General features: G+C 44.8%; 1 protein-coding gene across 1 annotated transcript in view; it reads left to right on the top strand.

Annotated features, from left to right (window-relative positions):
• CYBB (cytochrome b-245 beta chain) overlaps positions 1–22354 on the top strand; it is a 47233-nt gene that overhangs the window by 6065 nt on the left and 18814 nt on the right. Inside the window, exons 4-7 of the mRNA XM_068265301.1 lie at positions 1989–2073; positions 5381–5529; positions 7057–7247; positions 9477–9603. Of these exons, the coding sequence (XP_068121402.1) occupies positions 1989–2073; positions 5381–5529; positions 7057–7247; positions 9477–9603 (552 nt within the window). The remainder of the gene's footprint in view (positions 1–1988; positions 2074–5380; positions 5530–7056; positions 7248–9476; positions 9604–22354) is intronic.

Raw genomic sequence — 22354 nt, 5'->3', positions numbered from 1 at the left:
TACACAAGCTAGATGAAACTCAGTAGAGACGGTCGCTAACAACTGCCTCTGCCAAGAATTGAACGTGTGTAACGGCCCCCGACACCTTGTCCAGTGATCAGCTGGGCAGGGGAAGTAGGCTGATTGCTGGCTGAGAGAACATTGTTCTCCCCACTCACCCCGTCACTTTGCGACGTAACTCATGTGCCCCTCCATTGTTCCTTCACACACCCCCGCCACATAGCAACAAAACACATTTATGCCCTGCAGGCTAGGCACAAGCACACTCTCCATCCACACCCAACAGCACCAGGACATACCAATCTACACCATCAAATCCCCTATTCCAGCAACACCAAGACATACCTATTTGGGCCAGTAAATCTTTTACATATACTTAACCGCACCAAGACACTCCCATCTGCACAGTATTACTCCCTACCATCACCCAGCAGCATCAGGATGCCCATCTGCCTTGGCACATATTCAGTCTTCTCCTAGCAGCACAAGGACATGCCCATCTCTCCCAGCACACCCCTTATTATTATTGTTTTATTTACATATCACTGACATCTTTCTTAGTGCTGTACATTTGTCCTCACTAACAAAGATGCTCCCTATTTGCACTATACTCCGCAACACCAGTATAACACCAGTATAACAACTACCTACACCCGCCCCCCTTTTTGCCACAATGCCCCGTCTATATCCAGCTTCCCCAACATAAAAACTGCCTACACCCAGCAGCACCAGGGTGCCCCATCTTCACCTGCATATCCCTAACTTGTATGCAGAAACACCAGAACTCTCTCATTTCAGCAACACACTTTCTACCTACCTCCAACTATGCTAGAATGCTCATATTTTACCAGTGGTTCTCCTATCTGTAATTATTTGAACCAGAACATCCCCTACCTACCCCTACAACCTCAAGATCAGAGTCAGATTTAGTAAGGCCAAGGCCAACGGACATTGTACCTGGTATGGTTTTGGCACATAGAGGATTGGATATGGTACAATATAACATATATTACATTGGGAAGTAAAAAAAATGAAATGGGGGGGGGGGGGGGGGATATGACCAGAGGGGTAGTCTCAGTGCTGATTGAGTCCACAGTGTGTCAGATGCTATGCAGTCTGGCCAGGAGGAGTGCGGGGGCAGGAATCATTGGTGTGCAATGGTAAGCAATGCACAGCAGGGTGCAGTTCCTTGGCGGAGCGGAGGAGAGCCAAGCTCAGCAGGGACTTAGAGCCAGTCCAAGGGGCCGGACCAAGGGGCTGTCATGATGGAGCAGGGCCAACGTCTGAGGGGATCAAGATGCCCCCATTCCCACCTGCACATATACTACCTACCCCCAGCAACACTAGAATGACCCTATTTGCATTAATATACCTCCTACCTATATATGCACCACCTCACCCCCTAGCTACTCTTAGTAGCACCAGGACACCCCCATTTGCACTAGCACAACCCCTGCCTACATCCTGCAACAGCAGGAAAAACTTTTCTGCACCAGCACACTCCCTACAACGTGTACATTTAAAAGCACCGCATGTTAATTTTATTGTAGATAGTAGTATATTGGTAATTTTACTGATTATTCCATTATCACCTATTATCAATGGTAGAATATCTGTAGTGTTAATGATATTGTTCTATCAGATTATCTTATCCCATTCTCACAAATCTTCCCCCTTACCAGTGTAACTCTTTTTAATGATTATTTTGGTATGGTGTTCTATAACTGTAATTCATGATAGTTTTGAGCAATGCTAATTAGTTGTACAAAGTAAATCATAGCTTGTTACTGGACTCACATGAGATGGCCTCAATTCACTAAGCTTAACTCCTGTCTTTATTAACTCTTCTAAGCTGTTTTACAGTTATCACAATTATATCACCATGGTGATAACTGTAAAACAGCTCAGAAGAGTTATTAAAGACAGGAGTTAAGCTTAGTGAATTGAGGCTACGTATGCTTGTTAAACTGATCTTCCTGCGTTTGCAGTGCTGTGGAAGAAGCATAAGAAGACAGCTGGACAGAAACCTTACTTTCCACAAACTGGTGGCATGGATGATTGCACTGCACACAGGTTGGCAGATTTCCAGTCTTTAAATAATATGGCATTGAAGGAATTATTGAATTTACCAGCACTGTTACCTAGTACTTTACGGCATCCATTTTTGCCATGCAGAAATTTCACTAACTAGGTGCATGTTGAAAAAAAGTGTTGGCATTCAAATATCAGTTTCTGTTTAAAAAAACTGGGTGGATTTATCAAAACCAGTGCAAGATAAGTTGGAGCAAAACTGGAACAACAGTGGAGTAAATTCCCAGATCAAGCATTTTGATTGGTCTTTCTAAACAACTGCTCCATATTGGCATCAGTTTTGCTCCAGTTATCTATGCTATGGTGTTTATAAATTATATATCTAGGTTATATCTTGTAACTGCACTTAATAGTTGGAGATCAATAACAATATATTATATTATGAGTATGTGCATTTTTACGTGCACACTCAGTATGTGTAAATTATTTCTTTCTTTATATTGCAGTATGTAGCAAACAGGAAGGGAAGAAAAGAGATGTAGTAAACCCTATTAGTCAATTCAGTTTCACCATGTTTAAGAGAAATAGTCTAACTTCCCCAGCATTGTGTGAAGTAAACTACAACGTATTTCAAAGTATTCAGCAGGGAATTCTATAGATAGTTGTGTGATTAACAGCTGAAAAAAATAAAAACGAAAGAGGCAGACAGTTTCAACTCATGCATGAGAAGATTACCTGCACAGCATGTTTCAAAATACTAAATTTGCCACCATATTTGCCCACATTAGTGAGCATTTTTGGATTATATCCCCTCTAAATGGCTATTACTAAGTGTTGTTGGTTATGGTCACATCAGGTTATGCTGCCTAGGCAATATAGGCAACACACTGGTCACAACAAATTTGTTGTTTAGTTTAACTTTAAGCTACAATTGAACCAAGGAATCTTTCATGGTAAACTGCTTTGAACGTTTTTAAGATTGATCTTTATCCCTCTGAGCCCTGGACCCCCCGAAATGCTATCTATCTCCTGTGCAGAGGCATATAGCTGGGTCTGTTAGATGCACACAGGGGGCAGCCACATGGATGTTAGACTCTTGGCAGGGCCGGTTGTAGTAACAATGAAGCCCTCAGGCAAAATTTACCCAGGGGCCCCTCAATAGACACCCCCCAACCAAAAAGCCGCAGTAGATACCCTTTGTTGCAGCCAAATTTACCCCCAGGGCCCCTGAGCCATTCCAGGTGAGATGCTACTCTGCTGAAGACTCTGCAGGGACCCACAGGGAACAACAATTAAGTTGGAGGGGGACACCTTGGGGGCCCCTACAGGCTCTGGGGCCCTGGGGCAATTGCCCCCTTTCCCTCTATGGTAGCACCGGCCCTGACTCTTGCTGACAATGCTCCTATTACCTATTGTTTTTACCTGGTATTTTTCCCTTGTATTTTTAACACACACTCACTCACACACTGTGATGCAATTTAAATTGGTTGACACTGCTGGTTAACCACTGCTGATTCCATATTCTGTAACACAATGTGATGTCTTTGTTTCTTTTACTTTGTTGTAAAACTATTACACAAAGAATCTTTAAAAAAGATTGATATTTAATGTTATTAACAAATCATTGTTTTTACTATATTGTTGAATGAAAATAACCACACTTTTTGTGTTTCTGATAAAAGCAGTATAAAGCCTTTATCTTCTGTTGAATATTTATTGGTAAAAACAAAAAATGTAAAACTAATAAAATAATATAACTTAAACCACGTACACACACGCCTGACTTAAGTCGGCTGAGGCGGCCAATAAGAACTGCCTCAGCTGACAATCAGGTGTGTGTATGGCACCCGACGACGCCAGACGCTCAACCTATGAGCGATCCGTTGGACAGATATACTCAACCCCAGTGACACCGATTCCCCTTATGAACCCATTGTTCATCCCTCTTCCCCCTGCTTGCCGCGTCATGTCATGCATGCACCGCTCATCGTCCCTCCGTCGCCTCTCCCCCTTGCATAGCAACACAGCACGTCATCAGCTACACAGCTGACACACGTGTGCAGTAGGGCCCAGCAATGTCGCCCAAGGGGATCAGGTGCTAATCCCTGACAGGCAACATGCGTTGGGCATGTGTATGAGCCCCTAGAAACTCGTTAAGATTCTAAAAATCATTTTATTGTTTTATTTTAAGGTGGGGTTTCTTGCACATCAATAATACGATTGTTGTAATACCCAGCTCCTGCTTGTAAGCGCTGTTCCACCTCCCCTTACATTGAAGAAAGCCAAAGCAGCCAGAGCTAAGACAGCAAATTTGCGTGCAGTGCTGTGCCGATGATTTGGGCACCGCCGTAGGCCATAATGCCAATTACAGCTATAGTAAGGATCAGTGACTAACTTGGGTGCCGGAAACAGCCAGAGCTCAAATTAGCAAAAAAAAAAAAGAAGGTAATTCGACCAACTCAGATTGGGAATAGTATTTAGTGTGGGGAGGAGTTTGGCTGCAGCTGAGTGAGACATTTTAGCCAAGTGCTAATCTTCGGTTGTTTGCAGACTTTGACTTTCCTGTTGCTGTAATGCTTGCAAATGATTTCTGTTGTAATAAAACAACATTGCACTGTGCAGTTCTCTTTTAGCAGTGAAGTTTAAGGTTTATTTGAACTCTCTTCAAAAAAATCCCAGTGCTCTTGGCCCTTCTTAACTGGGAAGCTGGAAAAAATGAAGTTGAAATGATGTAGATAAAAAGAAATCATTGTAACTATATAACTATATCATGTATGTTTGAGTTTATGGTAAAATAGGTGTTATTGTTATACACCATGGCCCATATCCTGTGAACTTTTCTCCTGACTTTTATTCAATTCGATATTAGATATTTGCCATGCACATTTCGGCAACGGGCATCATGTGCAAGTTGCAAGAACATCAGAAGTACATGTTCTGCACTGTCTGAGGTTCACACTTTCGGCGCTGCAGAGAAGTGCGATGGAATATCACACTGCTGCATGCATTTTCAGAAAAACACAAGGGTAAATGGGATCAGCAGCTTAAAGCAGATGGCATACAATCATGTGAGTTGCATTCCGATCACACAGCCACCTGTGTTTGCTAGTGTGAACAAGGCCTATAGGTCCCACCAAACCAGAAATTCACACAGTGCAAAAAAAAAAAAAAAATACTCAAAATAAGCTTGACCTAACTTTTTTTTACTTTCCCTTTTTTAGTATTTTTTTTTAATAAGATGAAAAATTAAGTCCTGGGAGAAAACTAAGGGGAAAAGTTAATTGGTTAAGGGCCGATTTGTTTATGTCGTAAATCTTAATGTTTTATTCTTCTTTTGTGCCTATGTCAGCTATCCACACTGTGGCTCATTTGTTTAATGTGGAGAGATTGGTGGATGCACGAGTGGAAGCAGCCAATGGCACTATTCAAGCTGTTCTTTCCGACCTTGGGGACAGAGAAGGAGAAAGCTACCTCAACTTTGTTCGATCAAAAGTGCCAGTAAGTTCAGCATGCATAGCCATAATTACACAACATGTGTTTTAGTGCTAAGAGAACAGTTTAAAATTCATCAATATCATCAATCCATCAATATAGTTTATATTACCATTAAAGAAACGTTACTGTAATGTAATGCTGCTAACACACATTTACAATTTAAAGAGTACCTACATTATAAATTACAGTTTGCTTTAAACCTAGTTGCCAAGATATATAAAATCACACATAATAAAGTGTGATTTTCTCACCTCAGGGTCCGTATTCTACATATGGTCTTGAAATCACCGCCCCCAGTGTGAAATTGGGCCCTGGCATTGTTTTTTCTTTTGAAACCATAGGTGCAAAGGATGCTGGGGGATTGGTGTCATAACTCCACCCCTCATGTCCATATGATCTAATCCCGACATGCAGACATACATCTGAAATAAGAATTATAGCAAACAGACATGATAAGACAGACTGCAGCAGTTCTCTTGACTCTCCTCTCTGTCACACACTATGAAAAAAGAAGTCATTTGATCCAGGCAGGCAGAGAGCAGGGGAGAGAGGGGCAGAGGAGGGAACCAGGCTGAGGGTGTACTTAAAAAAGAAGGAAGTGCTACTACAGATATAGATGTAAGTATGTTCTATCCACTAAGTTGCACCAGATGCACACTTTATTTGTTCATCTAATTGAACACCGTGCATAGACTGCATATGTGTATTGCCATTCAAACCTTTTCTTGGCTGGAGCTGCTCTTTAAATAGTATGCTAAAAATTTGCATGATCTAATTTAAGCATATTTGCATTAGTCTTTAGAGAAACTTTGCAAACGTTTCTTCAGAAAAAAAATTAATCAATTGCAGGCTTCTTTATTAGCTGCAATGTGTCAAAGTGAACATTTGCAGTGTTTTTGGGTGGTATTGTTTAGTCTGGCATATCCACAACTGCTGCTATTGTTGATGAAATAAAACACAGTGCAGAATGTTATCACAGTATACACTGTTAACTTTGGTTGGCTAATGATGTCCTCAGGACATTATAACAAACCTGGATTTCTGCAGGCCAGAAACTGCCACTACTTCATATGTATCTTGTTGGCACTTGGCAGTAGCTCAGTGGCCTTACAGCACTGGGTCCCCAGTTCGGCACTAGCCAGGGCACTAGCTGCATGGAGTTTGTATGGTCACCTCATCTTGGGTGGGTTTCCTCCAAGCACTCCAGTTTCCTTCCACAGCCCAAAAATATTCAGATATGCTTATTGGTTTCCCCCTAAATTGTCCCTACACTATGACACATACACTGTACGATACATTGATAGACATATGACTAGGGTAGGGATTAGATTGTGAGCGCCCCCCCCCCCCCCCCCCAGCAGCAAAAAAATTATCAAATACTCCCACTTAAAATTATAAATATTACAACAGATGGTTTTAGCCAAATATTTGTCAAATATTATATTAATATGTAAATACAATCCTGTAGAAAAAGTTTATAGTAAGTGTAAATAAGGTGTGATAAAATGTATTGTTGCTTTTTCTTCATAGAATCCAATAGGAGGGATAAATGTAGCATTCACTTTCCTGGCTGGCCTCACTGGAGTAGTGATAACACTGGCTCTCATCCTGATCATCACTTCATCTACAAAAACCATCCGCAGATCATATTTTGAAGTATTTTGGTACACCCATCATCTCTTTGTGGTCTTCTTCATTGGTCTTGTGATCCATGGAGTAGGGTGCGTATTCAGTCACTAACTATAAAACACAGATTCAATGTTATTTTAGGCTTCGCCCTAAGATTACGCATCATGAATTATGATAACATGTTGATAAAAAATAATTTAATCTGTACATACTGTCCTTGTATTCCCTTTGAGTCCTACGGGAGAAAAGTGCTTTACAAAAGTTATTTGTGTTGTTATTGTTCTATTATAATGATAAAACCTTCCACCAGGATGACATTGCTATTGCAGTAAAAAAAAATTGTTTTAATAAACCTACATAAAACAGTTGGATGTGCACAAAATACTCATATAAAATCACAATACCTTCAGAGATAATAGACAGAGCAATATTAAATATGATTAGATCCTCTATTAGAGACACCACAATAACAAATGTATATAGCAGTTTATATTTCACCAATTTGTTTTGTGATGCAAAAAAAAAAGGCTCACAATGTACAATTATCAGGGCCGGGCCGAGGCAGAGGCGAGAGAGGCTCCAGCCTCAGGGCGCAGAGTAGGAAGGGGCGCACAACTCACTCAGCTATCATTCTTCTATTGTGTTTGATGCAGAGAGAAATAAGAAAAGGGGACACATGGCAGTGACTGTAACTAATAATAATTTTAATTGGACAGGGTTGTGTAAATTATTGCATGCACAGAGCATAGAGAAAAGTGAGTATGGTGTTTATCACTGAGAATCGAGTCATGAGACAAAAAATATTGCACACCAAAAAGGTACAAAAAAAATAAATATTGCTATAATTCCATAGGGCATCAGTATGAAGGTTTACATTGAGCGCCTGCAGTAATGCTTGCTCTTTCTGCTTTTTAAAGAGTCCTTCTTCTGCAATATGAAAATAAAACCGTACAAGGAGAATAGCTACTGTCAAATACTTTTACTTAAATAGCCTTCCCTGGCAAGTCATTCTAATTCTGTATAGCCAGTTGCAATGTTTTGTGCATTCCAGCTAATCAGTATTGTATATCAGCAAGCACTGCAAGGATAGGTTCATCCTGCTAGAACTTAAAGAGAACCCGAGGTGGGTTCTAAGAATGCTAACAGCACACAGAGGCTGGGTCTGCATATACTGCCCTGCCTCTGTTGCTATACCGATCCCCCCTAAGTTCCCCCTGCGTTCTGCTATGCCCCCATAAATCATCAGCACAGAGCGTGTAGCAGCCGGCTGTTTATCTCTGCATCTGTCAGTCTCGCCACTCCCCTGCTTCCTCCCTAGCTCCGGTCCCCGCCCACGTCCCTTCCCTCCAATGCAGAGATAAACAGCCGCCTGCAACACGCTGTGTGTTGACAGCTCGGCTGACGATTTATGGGGGCATAGCAAAGCACAGGGGGAACTTAGGGGGGATCGGTATAGCAACAGAGGCTGGGCAGTATATGCAGACCCAGCCTCTGTATGCTGATAGCATTGTTAGAACCCACCTCGGGTTCTTTTTAAGGAGGAACTTTAATGAATGTACTATATACTGGTAATTCAGGATACCCTTTTACATTAATTATCTTGGCTGGAGCTTCAGAAGTGCTTCTTATATCTATATATAGTTATATATATTGTTATGTAGCCCCTCTCTCCCAGTGATGCTTAGCCTAGGCTATAATGTAACGGAGCCATGCGCCTTCAGCCTTCTGCTGGGCATACACTTGTGGTGGTAAATGATCGATATCTAACATATCGGTCATTTAAAGCCTCGTCACAGTGCATCGATACTGGATAAGATCTCAGCAGGAGTTTAATCTAATATCTCCCTTTTTGCAAATGATGCAAACTTCTTTTTTTGCTCACTGCTGTACAAAGTTATAAAGACTCACTCTTGTGCCATGCTTCTTCTCCCCGCCCATTAACGGTCAATTAAGAATGATAAAACTGTGACTGAGTGTGTCCTCCTTTTTAATCGGTTTTCTTTAGATTCAATGTTTTGTATTGAATCTAATGTATAATCTGTAAATAAATTATGGTAGGTAATGTATACGCTGTTTTAGGATGGCTATTGCAAGCAATCTCCATAGAGAAAATGCTAAATGGCGTGTGGGTTGGAGAATGCAGCTGCAGTACAAAGTGACAACGTACAAAGCAAAAGCTGCTATTTTCTAATACTGTATCTGTTTTAAGATGGTCAGCTTATATGTTATCAATGATATTCTCGCTCTCAGTTTCTAGATCATTTTTAGTAAAGATCCAGCACCATGACTTACTCAGTGCCATGATTCTATTTGTTTTGTAGGAGAATAGTGCGAGGACAGACTCTTGCGAGTCGAGCAGTTCATAACCCAGAGTTGTGCATTAGGAATTTTACTGAGTGGGGTCCAGCTCCTTGTCCTATTCCACAGTTTGCAGGAAATCCACCAATGGTATAGTATATTTTACACCTCTATATCAGTAGACTATCTATAGACTTAATAAACATGTACTTAAAACACAACTAGCATGAAAAATTTTAAAATGTAAAATATATGTTTATGCATACATATAAAATGTACATTTCCCATGAGCTATAAAATACTTTCTTCCTATGTTGCAGTCAGTTACAGTAGGTAGTACAAATCTGACAGGTTTTAGAGTAGCTCATCTCCCCATTGGGGATTCTCATCATGGTCTTCTTTATTTACAAAAGCACTTACTGAACAAAACCACTTACTGTGGAGATGAGAGGAGAGTCTGGCCAGCATCTTTGTTTAGATCCTATCCAGGGAATGCTTTTGTAAAGAATAATGGAAATACTGAGAATCCCCAAATGGTGAGATGGACTAGTCCAAAACCTGTCAGATTTGTCAGATATTTACTACCTACTGACAGAAACATAGGAAAAAAAATCAATTTCTAGCTAGTTTTACTATAGGAGAAATGCCTTTTTATGCGTATGTGTTTACATGTTTACAATTTTTTGCAATAGTGGTTCTTTAAGTGTTCTCATTTTAAAATTAGTAATTGACTTGTTTTAGTTTAAAGCTTATACCACTATAGCTATTGAGCTGATGATTCAAAAAGAAAGGCATAAAGAAAAGGCTACTGCTCTGTGTATTTTCTTTATTTACAGCAATCATTTTTTCATGTGTGTGTTTTTGTTCACCATTCTAGCTGTGCTTGTCATTTAGCACCACAACTAGTGCTTGTAACATAATACTATGCAGTGTCTACATGTATGAGATTATGGTTTAACTGAAAAAATGCATGGCTTGATGTATACAGATCTGCTGTTACTGTGTACGGTACGTGTTATACTGTCAATCTCTCGTGTTTCTATGAAATTTTAAAGATCCCTTATTAAGCACCTTCCTCAAATTCCCTGCTCTCACTTCTCTAACATAATATCCACAATAAGCCTCGTCTGTCATCTCATTTTCCTCTTCATCACAAAAGGTTAGTAGGAATACCCTGAAATAAAAGTTCAAAGAGTGCACATAGTGCCAAGTATCGCTCTAAAAAGGTTCACAACATGCACCCCGAGATACACTCCTGGGGGAGGTGCCACCACCATGGAAAGATCAAGTCATGGTTCTCCCCCCTTTGCGTACGTAATAACAGCCCACTCCACTTTAAAATCCAGAATTCCTTTAATCGTACACTGGTGACCCACTCTGTACAGATCGCTAACCCTGGCTGCAGAACACAGGGTAGTGCATCCACATGGGTTCACCTCCTTCCTGGAACAGCGCCAGCGTACCTCCTGACTCCGACCTAGCGTTTCACCACAATGTGACTCATTTAGGGGCTAGAGGTATGCTGAACTGACACTTCTAATATACCGCCGAATCTCTTCCGCCCATCGGTCCGCCTGCGCTTCATCTCCAGTTCAGCTAATTAAAAACAATAGTAAGTGCTTGGAAATTGTTTAGAACCAATTACCATGTACTACAATTAAATATAAATTAAATATAAATATAAAGGGATACTTTTGATAATGTTTACTATGCTAGGGGGTACTTGGTGAGTACAGGGTTTACAAGGGGTACATATCAATAAAAAACACTGGACCACTAACTTAACCTATTCGGGCTGCCTAACCCCTCTTAAGGACCAGGTATTTTTGCATGGGGGGCGCAGGTTTGGGGGTTAAGGCAGTCAGATCCCCAGTGCTGCGTGCTGGGCATGGTGTCCCCCCTTTCGCCAGCAGCCTTCACTCACTTTCCAGGCTCCAGTGATGAGCCGCAGTAGCCCCCTTTACTCCTACTGCCGCCCAGTTCCGGGGCCCCGGCTTGATGACGTCATCAAGCCGGGACCCGACGCTGATGTCCAAGGAAGCAGAGATGCCGGCCAGAGCGGAGGGGGTGCCGATCGTTGGGGGAACGGCAGGGAGGTGAGTGGATCCTCTTCAACCCCCCCCTACCACCGCAGCTCTGTAAGTGATCACTACGATCCAGCTGCTGATCACTGAGGGGAGATGTCAGCTGTCATATGACAGCTTAATCTCCCCTCTCCGGTGCGCACGATCGTGTTGGGAGCGGAAACAGCCTACGCAGCATCAGGCTAGAACAGCCACAAGTGCGGCGAAAGATCTACTATGGGTGGTCCCCAAAAGGTTAAAAAACGCATGGCTTGATGTATACAGATCTGCTGTTACTGTGCATGGTATGTGTTATACTGTCAATCTCTCGTGTTTCTATGAAACGATAAAGATCCTCTATTTCATTAACTTCCTCAAATTCCCTGCTCTCACTTCTCTAACATAAAACAATTATATGTCAATGTAGTAGGCTATTATTTCCTTGGTATCACACGAATATGGATATGAAACACATGAAAAAAGTTCTGAAAATGTTCTGTTTTAGACAATTAAGTGATCGTGACCTTTCTCATACTTAAAGTAAAATTAGATTCTATCTTTTCTCTTTACTCAAAGAGACTAGGTGCATCATAACTTCTGAGAACAAAATACTTTTGTTGAACTTCTGTGTACAAGCTTCACTGATCTGAAGCCAGGGCCGGGACAAGGTCTACCACCAACAGAGGTTGAGCTGCCCAAGTGTGCCCTCTCCCCCTGCCATTGGCCACAACTATTTCACTGACATGGATTCGTGGCCAGTCTCTCCCTGTTATTGTTTCTCTTTACAGGGTGGTGTATATAGTGAGCTGCTCCATAGGACTGCATTTGGCACACATACAGTAATCATCAGTAGTAGAGATCACTTGAAGTCTTTTTGTTGCTATGGGTTTTTAGGTAGCCAGGTATAGGTGCCCCCAGTATAGGTAGCCAGTTATAGGTGCCCCCCATATAGGTAGCCAGGTACAGGTATAGGGGCCCCCAGTATAGGTAGCCAGTTATAGGTACCCCCGTATAGGTAGCCAGGTACAGGTATAGGGGCCCCCAGTATAGAAAGCCAGGTATAGGTTCCCCCAATATAGGAAGCCAGCTTCAGATTCTCCTACATCTTCAAAACATACTAATAAGTCAACTGGTTTCCCCGAAAACAATCCTATAGTGAACATATTAGTCTATAACTATGATAGGGATTATAGTATGAGCTACTCTGGGGACAGTCAGTGACATGACTATGCACTCTGTAAAGTGCTGCAGAAGATGTCAGTGCTATATACAGTGGGTTGCAAAAGTATTCGGCCCCCTTAAAGTTTTCCACATTTTGTCACATTACTGCCACAAACATGCATCAATTTTATTGGAATTCCACATGAAAGACCAATACAAAGTGGTGAACATGTGAGAAGTGGATCGAAAATCATACATGATTCCAAACATTTTTTACAAATCAATAACTGCAAAGTGGGGTGTGTGTAATTATTCGGCCCCCTGAGTCAATACTTTGTAGAACCACCTTTTGCTGCAATTACAGCTGCCAGTCTTTTAGGGTATGTCTCTACCAGCTTTGCACATCTAGAGACTGAAATCCTTGCCCATTCTTCTTTGCAAAACAGCTCCAGCTCAGTCAGATTAGATGGACAGCGTTTGTTAACAGCAGTTTTCAGATCTTGCCACCGATTCTCGATTGGATTTAGATCTGGACTTTGACTGGGCCATTCTAACACATAGATATGTTTTGTTTTAAACCATTCCATTGTTGCCCTGGCTTTATGTTTAGGGTCGTTGTCCTGCTGGAAGGTGAACCTCCGCCCCAGTCTCAAGTCTTTTGCAGTCTCCAAGAGGTTTTCTTCCAAGTTTGCCCTATATTTGGCCCCCTCCATCTTCCCATCAACTCTGACCAGCTTCCCTGTCCCTGCTGAAGAGATGCACCCCCCAAGCATGATGCTGCCACCACCATATTTGACAGTGGGGATGGTGTGTTCAGAGTGATGTGCAGTGTTAGTTTTCTGCCACACATAGCGTTTTGCATTTTGGCCAAAAAGTTCCATTTTGGTCTCATGTGACCAGGGAACCTTCTTCCACATGGTTGCTGTGTCCCCCACATGGCTTGTGGCAAACTGCAAACGGGACTTCTTATGCTTTCTGTTTACAATGCCTTTCTTCTTGCCACTCTTCCATAAAGGCCAACTTTGTACAGTGCATGCCTAATAGTTGTCCTATGGACAGAGTCTCCCACCTGAGCTGTAGATCTCGGCAGCTCGTCCAGAGTCACCATGGGCCTCTTGACTGCATTTCTGATCAGCGCTCTCCTTGTTCGGCTTGTGAGTTTAGGTGGATGGCCTTGTCTTGGTAGGTGTACAGTTGTGCCATACTCCTTCCATTTCTGAATGATCGCTTGAACAGTGCTCCGTGGGATGTTCAAGAATTTGGAAATCTTTTTGTAGCCTAAGCCTGCTTTAAATTTCTCAATAACTTGATCCCTGACCTGTCTTGTGTGTTCTTTGGACTTCACGGTGTTGTTGCTCCCAATATTCTCTTAGACAACCTCTGAGGCCCTCACAGAGCAGCTGTATTTGTACTGACATTAGATTACACACAGGTGCACTCTATTTAGTCATTAGCACTCATTAGGCAATGTCTATAGGCAACTGACTGCACTCAGATCAAAGGGGGCCGAATAATTATGCACAAACCACTTTGCAGTTATTGATTTGTAAAAAAATGTTTGGAATCATGTATGATCAGGGGCGTCGCTAGCCCTATTTTGGGGGGGGGGGGGGGAACGTGCCCCCAATCTGTCCTGGGGTGCCACAGATCTCTTCCCCAGCCGCCACCCCCTCTGTCAGCGGCTCCCTCCAGCCACCGCCGCCACCGCGTCACTCAGACCTCGATCAGGCGGTGAGCCGGCGGCCAATCGTGTGGGCGCTAGGACCCAGCACCCGCACTGATATGCGGAAGTGACATCACTTCTGCATATAGAGCGGGTGCGTCCGGCGCCCGCTCGTACTACTGGTCGGGTCGCCGCTGATCCTGAGGTCTGAGTGACGCACTGTCTGCAGTGCAAGGTAAGGGGGGAGCGGCGGCGGCTAGAGGGGGGGCCTCCCTGTCACTCACTCACTACCTAAAGGGGCTCCCTGGCACTCACTCACTACCTATAGATGCTCCCTGGCACTCACTCACTTCCTAAATGGGCTCCCTGTCACTCACTCACTACCTAAAGGGACTCCCTGTCACTCACTCACTACTTAAAGGGACTCCCTGTCACTCACTCACTGCCTAATGGGGCTCCCTGTCACTCACTCACTACCTAAAGGGGCTCCCTGGCACTCACTCACTACCTAAAGGGGCACCCTGGCACTCACTCACTCCCTAAAGGGGCTCCCTGGCACTCACTCACTACCTAATGGGCTCCCTGTCACTCACTCACTACCTAAAGGGGCTCCCTGGCACTCACTCACTACCTAAAGGGGCTCCCTGGCACTCACTCACTACCTAATGGGGCTCCCTGTCACTCACTCACTTCCTAAAGGGGCTCCCTGTCACTCACTCACTACCTAAAGGGACTCCCTGTCACTCACTACCTAAAGGGACTCCCTGTCACTCACTCACTCCCAAATGGGGCTCCCTGTCACTCACTCACTACCTAATGGGCTCCCTGTCACTCACTCACTACCTAAAGGGGCTCCCTGGCACTCACTCACTTTCTAAAGGGACTCCCTGTCACTCACTCACTACCTAAAGGGACTCCCTGTCACTCACTCACTGCCCAAAGGGGCTCCCTGGCACTCACTCACTACCTAAAGGGGCTCCCTGGCACTCACCCACTACCTAAAGGGGCTCCCTGTCACTCACTCACTACCTAAAGGGCCTCCCTGTCACTCACTCACTTCCTAAAGGGGCTCCCTGTCACTCACTCACTACCAAAAGGGACTCCCTGTCACTCACTCACTACCTAAAGGGACTCCCTGTCACTCACTCACTGCCTAATGGGGCTCCCTGTCACTCACTCACTACCTAAAGGGCCTCCCTGTCACTCACTCACTGCCCAAAGGGGCTCCCTGGCACTCACTCACTCACTACCTAAAGGGGCTCCCTGGCACTCACTCACTACCTAAATGGGCTCCCTGGCACTCACTCACTTCCTAAAGGGGCTCCCTGTCACTCACTCACTACCTAAAGGGACTCCCTGTCACTCACTCACTACCTAAAGGGACTCCCTGTCACTCACTCACTGCCTAATGGGGCTCCCTGTCACTCACTCACTTCCTAAAGGGACTCCTTGTCACTCACTCACTACCTAAAGGGGCTCCCTGGCACTCACTCACTACCTAAAGGGGCTCCCTGGCACTCATTCACTCCCTAAAGGGGCTCCCTGGCACTCACTCACTACCTAAAGGGGCTCCCTGGCACTCACTCACTGCCTAAAGGGGCTCCCTGTCACTCACTCACTTCCTAAAGGGGCTCCCTGGCACTCACTCACTACCTAAAGGGACTCCCTGTCACTCACTCACTACCTAAAGGGATTCCTTGTCACTCACTCCCTAATGGGGCTCCCTGTCACTCATTCACTACCTAATGGGCTCCCTGTCACTCACTCACTACTTAAAGGGGCTCCCTGGCACTCACTCACTACCTAAAGGGGCTCCCTGGCACTCACTCACTGCCTAATGGGGCTCCCTGTCACTCACTCACTACCTAATGGGCTCCCTGTCACTCATTCACTACTTAAAGGGGCTCCCTGGCACTCACTCACTTCCTAAAGGGGCTCCCTGTCACTCACTCATTACCTAAAGGGACTCCCTGTCACTCACTCACTACCTAAAGGGACTCCCTGTCACTCACTCACTGCCTAATGGGGCTCCCTGTCACTCACTCACTTCCTAAAGGGACTCCTTGTCACTCACTCACTACCTAAAGGGGCTCCCTGGCACTCACTCACTACCTAAAGGGGCTCCCTGGCACTCACTCACTCCCTAAAGGGGCTCCCTGGCACTCACTCACTACCTAAAGGGGCTCCCTGGCACTCACTCACTGCCTAAAAAGGCTCCCTGTCACTCACTCACTTCCTAAAGGGGCTCCCTGGCACTCACTCACTACCTAAAGGGATTCCTTGTCACTCACTCCCTAATGGGGCTCCCTGTCACTCACTCACTACCTAATGGGCTCCCTGTCACTCACTCACTACTTAAAGGGGCTCCCTGGCACTCACTCACTACCTAAAGGGGCTCCCTGGCACTCACTCACTGCCTAATGGGCTCCCTGTCACTCACTCACTACCTAAAGGGGCTCCCTGGCACTCACTCACTACCTAAAGGGGCTCCCTGGCACTCACTCACTGCCTAATGGGGCTCCCTGACACTCACTCACTTCCTAAAGGGGCTCCCTGTCACTCACTCACTACCTAAAGGGACTCCCTGTCACTCACTACCTAAAGGGACTCCCTGTCACTCACTCACTCACTCTCAAATGGGACTCCCTGTCACTCACTCACTACCTAATGGGCTCCCTGTCACTCACTCACTACCTAAAGGGGCTCCCTGGCACTCACTCACTTCCTAAAGGGACCCCCTGTCACTCACTCACTACCTAAAGGGACTCCCTGTCACTCACTCACTCCCTAATGGGGCTCCCTGTGACTCACTCACTACCTAAAGGGACTCTCTGTCACTCACTCACTACCTAAAGGGACTCCCTGTCACTCACTCACTCCCTAATGGGGCTCCCTGTCACTCACTCACTGCCCAAAGGGGCTCCCTGGCACTCACTCACTGCCTAAAGGGGCTCCCTGGCACTCACTCACTACCTAAAGGGGCTCCCTGGCACTCACTCACTACCTAAAGGGGCTCCCTGGCACTCACTCACTTCCTAAAGGGGCTTCCTGTCACTCACTCACTACCTAAAGGGACTCCCTGTCACTCACTCACTACCTAAAGGGACTCCCTGTCACTCACTCACTGCCTAATTGGGCTCCCTGTCACTCACTCACTACCTAAAGGGCCTCCCTGTCACTCACTCACTGCCCAAAGGGGCTCCCTGGCACTCACTCACTGCCTAAAGGGGCTCCCTGGCACTCACTCACTATCTAAAGGGGCTCCCTGGCACTCACTCACTACCTAAAGGGGCTCCCTGGCACTCACTCACTTCCTAAAGGGGCTCCCTGTCACTCACTCACTACCTAAAGGGACTCCCTGTCACTCACTCACTACCTAAAGGGACTCCCTGTCACTCACTCACTGCCTAATGGGGCTCCCTGTCACTCACTCACTTCCTAAAGGGACTCCTTGTTACTCACTCACTACCTAAAGGGGCTCCCTGGCACTCACTCACTACCTAAAGGGGCTCCCTGGCACTCACTCACTCCCTAAAGAGGCTCCCTGGCACTCACTCACTACCTAAAGGGGCTCCCTGGTACTCACTCACTGCCTAAAGGGGCTCCCTGTCACTCACTCACTTCCTAAAGGGGCTCCCTGTCACTCACTCACTACCTAAAGGGATTCCTTGTCACTCACTCCCTAATGGGGCTCCCTGTCACTCACTCACTACTTAAAGGGGCTCCCTGGCACTCACTCACTACCTAAAGGGGCTCCCTGGCACTCACTCACTGCCTAATGGGGCTCCCTGTCACTTACTCACTACCTAATGGGCTCCCTGTCACTCATTCACTACTTAAAGGGGCTCCCTGGCACTCACTCACTTCCTAAAGGGGCTCCCTGTCACTCACTCACTACCTAAAGGGACTCCCTGTCACTCACTCACTACCTAAAGGGACTCCCTGTCACTCACTCACTCCCTAATGGGGCTCCCTGTCACTCACTCACTACCTAATGGGCTCCCTGTCACTCACTCACTACCTAAAGGGGCTCCCTGGCACTCACTCACTTCCTAAAGGGACTCCCTGTCACTCAGTCACTACCTAAAGGGACTCCCTGTCACTCACTCACTCCCTAATGGGGCTCCCTGTGACTCACTCACTACCTAAAGGGACTCCCTCTCACTCACTCACTACCTAAAGGGACTCTCTGTCACTCACTCACTACCTAATGGGGCTCCCTGTCACTCACTCACTACCTAAAGGGCTGCCCTGTCACTCACTCACTCACTGCCTAAAGGGGCTCCCTGGCACTCACTCACTGCCTAAAGGGGCTCCCTGGCACTCACTCACTACCTAAAGGGGCTCCCTTTCACTCACTATCGGGGTCCCTGTCACTCACTACCTAACTGGAGGCGCCTGTCACTCACTAGCTAACCTGGGGGTCCCTGTCACTCACTAACTAACTTGGGGGGCTACCATATTAAGGTGGCATTCTGCCTATTTATGTAAAATGCTGTCTATTTATGTGCCTCATGACTGCTGAATTTGTCTTTTTGGGAGCCTTTTTGGGGGCCTCAAGATTGCTGAATTTGTCTTGTTGAGGACTCATGATTTGTGGGAGGCCTCATGATTGCTGAATTTGTCTTGTTGGGGGCCTCATGATTTGTAGGAGGCCACATGATTGCTGAATTTGTCTTGTTGGGGGCCTCATGATTTGTTGGGGGCCTCATGATTGCTGAATTTGTCTTGTTGGGGATCACATGATTGCTAACTGCGAGACTATGGGAAAAGCTGAATCCTTATCATATGAGACAATAGCATTAAACCTACTTTTTTAGCTTTTTAAAACAGAAAATAAAACTTGGAGGTTCTAAAAAATTGAATACATTTTTCAGGCGTAGGATGGATGAAATTGTTTATCTTCACAGTTTATTTTCAACTTGGATTTTCCATAATGTTCATGAATAAGTTAAAACGTTTGTACAGTATTTAGTTTAAATTGCTGTTGCCACTTTGCGATAGATAAGTGACTTTTGGGTTGCAGTTTGGGCACTCGGCCTCCAAAAGGTTCGCCACCACTGTCATAATCTAATGTCCCACCATTGCTAGGATCATGTAAATTTGTCTCCACCCGTTACCACACCTATATTCTGGTCCATGGCCCACCCATTTTTCGGTGCGGCGCGATAAGCACACCGCACAACGTGATCCTCATATTTTTGGCACGCTAGCTGCTGTGTGCTGAATTCCGCTGCCTACAGTATGTACAGTATACGCTGTTCTCTAGTGCCTGCACTGTGTGCGGATTTACCTCCAGTGTGTACAGTGTAAGGTGTTACTCTGTGCCATTACTGATTGTAAACCAGCTATATTGTATGCTGATCCCTGCTACTTTCAGTATGTACAGTCTTAGCTGTAAAGCCTGGTACACACATTCAATTTTGATTAGCCAATTTTAGCTCTGTTTATAAAATTCATTGTCTGTTGGCCCACTTACTGCACGGGGGTGGTAAAATTGGGGGTCAGTGATTGACCAATCAAAATTGTATGTGCGTATACATCTTTGATCTATGCCTATACTGATTGTAAATTATCTAAATAAAGGACAGGGGGCTCCATCCAATATTTAGATGGGCAGGCCCGTTATCTGTAGCTTACACCGCTGCTAAGTTCATGTACATTTGGCCCCACCCATGGTCACGCCCACTCACATCATGGCCACGCCCATTTTTTTGCCCACCTCTCCGCCTGTTGCCCACAGGTGCCCCCGATCTCCAAGGACCCTAGAAACGCCCCTGTGTATGATTTTCGTTCCACTTCTCATGTGTACACCACTTTTGTTGGTCTTTCATGTGAAATTCCAATAAAACTGATTCATGTTTGTGACAGTAATATGACAAAATGTGGAACATTTCAATGGGGCCGAATACTTTTGCATCCCACTGTAAATACATAATAATAATTTGGTAATTCGATTATGACTATGGTAGAGATTAGATAGTGAGCTCATTAAAGGACAGTCAGTGACATGACTATGTACACTGTAAAGTGCTGCAGATGATGTCAGTGCTAAATAAATACATAATCATAATATGGTAGGGCATAAGACTATGACTATGGCAGGGATTAGATTGTGAGCTCCTATGAGGACAGTCAGTGACATGACTATGTACTCTGCAAAGTGTTGCAGAAGATGTTAATGCTATATAAATACATAATAATAATATGGTAATTCGATTATGACTATGGTAGAGATTAGATAGTGAGCTCATTAGAGGACAGTCAGTGACATGACTATGTACTCTGTACAGTGCTGCAGAAGATGTCAGTGCTATGTAAATACATAATATTAATGTGGTAGGACATTAGACTATGACTATGGTAAGATTAGATTGTGAGCTCCTATGAGGACAGTCAGTGACATGACTATGTACTCTGTAAAGTGCTGTAGAAAATGTCAGTGCTATATAAATACATAATAATAATATGGTAGGACATTAGACTATGACAGGATTATATTGTAATCTCCTCTAAGGACAGTCAGCGACATGACTATGTACTCTGTAAAGTGCTGCAGAGGATGTCAGTGCTAAATATATACATAATATGGTAGGACACTAGACTGACTATGGTAGGATTAAATTGTGAGCTCCTCTGAGGAGAGTCAATAACATGACTATGTACACTGTAAAGTGTTGCAGAAGATGTCAGTGTTATATAAATACATAATCATTATATGGTAGGACATTAGACTATGACTATGGCACGGATTAGATTGTGAGCTCCTATGAGGACAGTCAGTGACATGACTATGTACTCTGTAAAGTGCTGCAAAAGATGTCAGTACTATATAAATACACAATAATAATATGGTAGGAGATTAGATTACGACTATTTCAGAGATAAGATAGTGATCTTATCAGAGGACAATCAGTGACATGACTATGTACTTTGTAAAGTGGTGCGTGTGATGAACGCGACAAAACCCCTGGCGCTGTTCCCCCAAGTGTATAAATGTGCCCCCATGTGTACAAAACTATGTATGACTCCTTATCAGATGCAGTCTTTAGAACCACTGTGCAGAGAGCTTTTTCTCTTTGCACCCTTAGTTGTGTTTCTCAGGACAGGGGTAAAAAACCTTTTTTTTTTCTGAACTGCCTAAGGAATGAAATGCCTTTGAAAGTGCCCCATCCTGACCTGATGACCTGGCACTCAGAGGCCGAAGCCTCTCCTTCCTATGTGTTGGCCCGGCTCTGTCGGAAGCTGAAAAGTACTGACTTTCCTCACTGCAAAGCTTTTTAAATAAACTGTTTCATAACATACCCATGCAGTGGCAGCTACAAGCACTTTGAAAGGGTAGGAAAAGGGCAAGTAGGATAATTATATGGGCAATAGAGAGTAGGAAAATGGGTTTTTATGTATGTTATGCCAAACTGTAATTCTGCTTTAAGATAAGCATAAACACAGGCAACAGATTTTTTTTTTAAGCAATTGGATATAGTGGTAGACAGGGGCGTTTCTAGGTTCCTGGGAGATCCGGAGCACCCCTGGGCACCAAGAGGGAATGATTGTGTGGCACTCATAGCGAGCTGCAGCAAAAAATGGGTGTGGTAATAGGTGGGGCCAAATGTACATGAACATACTGTAGCATTGGCGTAACTTAAATATATTCAATAGGCAGTATTTCACATAAGCCCCTCACCTGGCAGTAGTCTTGTCTTCGGCTGGCTGGCCTGTGTGCTGTACTAGGCTGGCGGTTATGCTGGGCTGCCTGGCTGGCGGTGATGCTGTGCTGGCATTGCTGGCAGTGATGCTGTGCCGGCCTGGCTTTGCTAGGTGACTTGCTGGGGGCTTTGCTGGGCTGGGCAATTTGCTGGGGGCATTTTTTTTGGGGGGGGGGGGGGCATTGCTGGGCTGGGGGCTTTACTAGGCTTTGCTTGGCTGTATGCTTTGATGGGCTGAGACCAGGAGGCTTTGCTAGGCTGGGGGTTTACTTTGCTGGGGGCTGTGCTTTGCTGGGCTGAGACCAGGA

This window comes from Hyperolius riggenbachi, chromosome 2 (assembly GCF_040937935.1).
Source record: "Hyperolius riggenbachi isolate aHypRig1 chromosome 2, aHypRig1.pri, whole genome shotgun sequence".
In the NCBI taxonomy this organism is placed as follows: Eukaryota; Metazoa; Chordata; class Amphibia; order Anura; family Hyperoliidae; genus Hyperolius; species Hyperolius riggenbachi.
The sequence above is the reverse complement of the archived record's forward strand: the minus strand, read 5'-3'. Positions and strand labels throughout refer to the sequence as shown.